This window comes from Mus pahari, chromosome X (assembly GCF_900095145.1).
Source record: "Mus pahari chromosome X, PAHARI_EIJ_v1.1, whole genome shotgun sequence".
Classification (NCBI taxonomy): domain Eukaryota; kingdom Metazoa; phylum Chordata; class Mammalia; order Rodentia; family Muridae; genus Mus; species Mus pahari.
The window spans coordinates 62543536-62547497 of NC_034613.1; the positions used below are offsets into that span (position 1 = coordinate 62543536).

At 46.9% G+C, this 3962-nt stretch overlaps 1 protein-coding gene across 4 annotated transcripts in view; it reads right to left on the minus strand.

Moving 5' to 3' along the window:
* Window positions 1–1841: 1841 nt before the first annotated feature.
* Hcfc1 (host cell factor C1) overlaps window positions 1842–3962 on the minus strand; it is a 24682-nt gene continuing 22561 nt past the window's right edge. For 3 of the 4 annotated variants that reach the window (XM_029534024.1, XM_029534023.1, XM_021188452.2), the window contains exons 25-26: window positions 3670–3733; window positions 1848–3517 (exon numbers count right to left, since the gene is read on the minus strand). In XM_029534024.1, the coding sequence (XP_029389884.1) occupies window positions 3478–3517; window positions 3670–3733 (104 nt within the window). In that variant the 3' untranslated portion in view covers window positions 1848–3477. Of the gene's footprint in view, window positions 3518–3669; window positions 3734–3962 lie in introns of all 4 variants that reach the window. The other variant, XM_021188453.2, reaches the window with a different exon arrangement.

Below are 3962 nucleotides of genomic sequence, written 5' to 3' on the forward strand. Positions count from 1 at the left end.
TGTACTGGCTAGTTTTGTGTCAACTTGTCACAGCTGGAGTTATCACAGAGAAAGGAGCTTCAGTTGGGGAAATGCCTCCATGAGATCCAGCTGTAAGGCATTTTCTCAATTAGTGATCAAGGGGGGAGATCCCCTTGTGGGTGGTGCCATCTCTGGGCTGGTAGTCTTGGGTTCTATAAGGGAGCAAGCTGAACAAGCCAGGGGAGGCAAGCCAGTAAAGAACATCCCTCCAGCTCCTGCTTCCTACCCTGCTTGAGTTCCAGTCCTGACTTCCTTTGGTGATCAACAGCAACGTGGAAGTGTAAGCCGAATAAACCCTTTCCTCCCCAAGTGGTTCTTGGTCATGATGTTTGTGCAGGAATAGAAACCCTAAGACACCTACTTAGTGTTGTGGGGGTTAGAAGGGAGGTAGAGCTAGAAGAATGCAATAAAATGATATGCCAACATGAAGCCTTGGAGGTTATGCACCTAGTGAGGTTACGCTCCCAGCTCCAAGTTGTTCCTTAGCTGTCCCAGGCTTGGTGCCATTTGGGGCAGGGAAGAGTCTGGGTGCAAGGACATAGTGGATACCACATGCTAAGAAGTGCTGCTGTGGAGCCCAGTGGTGATGTGAGCACCAAGAAAAGGGCTTTTCAGAGGAAGCCAGCTGCACTGGTCCTGCATCAGGTGCACAGCAGCACTGGGCTCATAGGAAGCAACTTTTGGTACCAAAATGGGTGAGAAAAATACCAACACATGGGGCTGGAGAGATAACAGTGGTCAAGATTGTGTACTGCTCTTGCAGAAGACTCTCAGTTCAATTCCCAGTACTTAAGTTGGTACTCAGCAGCCTGTAACTTCAGCTCCAGAAGACTGCCTCTGGTGTCTGACAGAACCTGCACATAACTCACTCACCCATATATGTACACATAATTAAATAAAAAGTTGGGTGTGGTAACCTTTAAATCCAACACTTGGGAGCAAAGGCAGTTAAAGCTTGTCTGGTCTATACAGTGCCAGGACTGCAGTTCAGTCTCTGATTCAAAATAAACCAACCACCAGCAGGAAACATGTCTCTGTACCCTTTCTTTATCTCAACCAAGGACCTGAAGAGGCATGGGAGTTATGGTATGCTTGCTCTTGTCAACCTTCTGGCACCTAGACCTGCCATTACTGAGCACTGGCCAGGGCTGCCTTATCTCCAGACTTTCTTAGTTTTCTTCCCAGTTAGCACTATTCAGTCATATCTTAGCTATATTACCTAACTGGCTACCGGACTGCCAGGGTCAGTAATTCTGTGTCTCCCTCTTTGTATGCTTGGCTTGTCCACAATACCAGAGGATTTGGTCCTGCAGCATTGAGTATCCATCATGTACCATACACACCCTGGGGTTTCCTGAACTTATGTTGGGCTTATGTTGGGAAGTTTATAGAGGCTGTGTGACTTATATGTCCAGAAAAACTAACTGCCAATGGTCAGCTAGGCCTTTGCTTTAGTGGGAGAATAGGTGAACTGATTTCTAAATGCAAAATCAACAACTGTGCAAGAGGCCCCTCAGCCGTTGTACCATGTCCCTAGAGGCCCCAGGGGTGTACCTTGTTCTGGGGCCTCCAGTAGCTCAAGTGAACCTTGGGCAGGTCCCAGCCTCCAATTTCCAAATGTCACAAGACACTCTTATTTTTTTTTCTCTGAGACAGAGTTTCTCTGTGTAGGCCCTGTCCTGGAACTCACTCTGAAGACCAGGCTGGCCTGGAATTCAGAAATCCATCTGTCTCTGCCTCCCATGTGCTGGGATTAAAGGCGTGTGCCACCACTGCCCAGCTCACAAGACACTCTTGACACAGGGGTAGATACCAGATGGTTATTTCAAAAAAAGTCTTTTTAATTGTTCAAAATAGCACAAAACAACATCGCACTATGGTAATATTGAGTCACAAGGGTTACTCTACAATAGATGAATGGGTAGTACTGTCCTCAGAAATCAAAGGGTGCTCAGAAGGGATAGGGAAAACAAAGGGAACAGGTGAGTGGATTCCAATTTGACTAAACATGACTTTCCACAGAAATATACAATACACTAGAGGCCTCGGGGGGTATAGGCCAGAGCGGCTGAACACATTGGCTGTCCATTTTTAAATCCTTCAGTAACTTGCTTGTAAGCATTACTCATTGCCTAAAACTTGGGTCCTGGAGAGAAAAAAAATCCAGAGCTTGGGGACAATGCTACAAAATTATTTNCTGAGTTGGTATCTGGTACCTACCCATAGCCTCTGTGGGATATAGCATACCCTNCCCCCATCCTGNGCTGCCTTCAANGGGGTCAANTCCCACCCGTTCCCTGCTCCTGCTGTGTTGTTTAGGGTCAGTCTCTGCAAGTGATGCTGATTAAGGTGGACATCACCTTCAAGCCCAAGCCTCTACATATTAAGTGCTAACCCACAGGGAATGAAATTTAATTGTCTCACACTGTTCCAGAAGGAGGCAGGGGGTAGCAACAGGATATTGGGGTAGTATCTACCAAGTCTCACCCAGGACACTGTTTCTCTCCTTCCCTAGCTGCTCTTTAAGCTTTTCCCCAGGAAGACCCCTGCCAATGATTAGCCAAGGGGGGGGGGGTAGATAGGATACACATTCTGTACACAGCTAACAAAAAGGGATAAACCCCACACGCTAAGGCTAAAATTACAATAAAAATGTTAACTTCATTAATTTCAACTTAAAAAATACAACATATGCAGCAGTCGGTGATGTGGCCCCCAGGATCAAAAAGGTAGGCCAAAGCCAGGGTTATTGGGGGCCATTCTGTGCCCATTGGGAGGATTTCACAGCCACTGCTCAGACCAAACAAGGCTCCCCCACCCCTCTCTTTTGTAAAGAGGGAGAGGCATTGAGTGGGAACGACCTCTGAGATAGGTTAAACTTCCTGTGACTTCACTGGGCGAGATAGGATCTGGCTAAGCTTGAAGAAGGGATGGGAGGTGGCTGGAAATACAAGGATAGTAACAAAACAAAATAGAACCAGACAGACACCCAGAATGGGGTACCTGCTGGGAAAAGCCTCTGAGGGAACTTGGGGGATATCCTTCCCCCCTCTAGTCCTTGGCTGCCTCTCAGGCCAAGGGTGATGAACTACACACAAGTGCAGGCTTAAGTATGGGTGCTATCTCTTTTGTTTTCAGTTTTAATTTCTCTTCCCAAATATCTGAACTGTCCATTCATACTCAACCCAGGGAGGGCACCAAGTAGGGAAAAGGAAGGAGCACAACTTGCACTTACTCGCTGTTCTTTCCAATCTGCATTCTGCTTCCTCCTCCCAATAGCAATGGTAAAATGTGCTTTCTTTATTATAAAAACAGAGGAAAAGGGGGAGACTGAATGGTGGCCAGTAGCTGGTGAGGGTGAAGTGCAAAGGCCAGGTGGGCAGGGCGGGAAGGTGGGCCCTATAGGGCATTCCTGAAGCAGAGGGGTCTGGAGGATCCAGTTGCTGGCCAGCTTCTTCACTGACCATCAGCCTTAGACTTCTTTGGAGCAGATTTCCTTATATAAGAGAAAAGAGAAGGAATAATTATAGAGGGTTCCAAGAGCATCACAAAAACACCAACTCATGACTCAAGCAGCTGGTGAGAAATGGAGCTTACTTCCATTCTCTAAGTACTCCCCACAGAAGATTCCTCAAAGAGACTACTCACATTTCTGGAGACGACATGGGCCGCTTGCTGGCCGGCTTGGTGCCAGAGCTGTCTTTACTAGTTTCTGAAAGGAATGGGATGGTGAACAGCCAGGCAAAAGGCAGAAATACTTGGGTGTACCCCACTTTTCAGTCTTGACTGCCCATGTCATCCTTCAGGTTCAGTTCCTGCCTCTCAATGTCCCTCCTGAGACAGATACCTTCTGGGACCTAGCCTCAGCTACCCATTTTAAGGGCTTTAGGACATGCTGCTCCTTTTTTTTTTTTTTTTTTTTTTTTTTTTTTTTTTTTTTT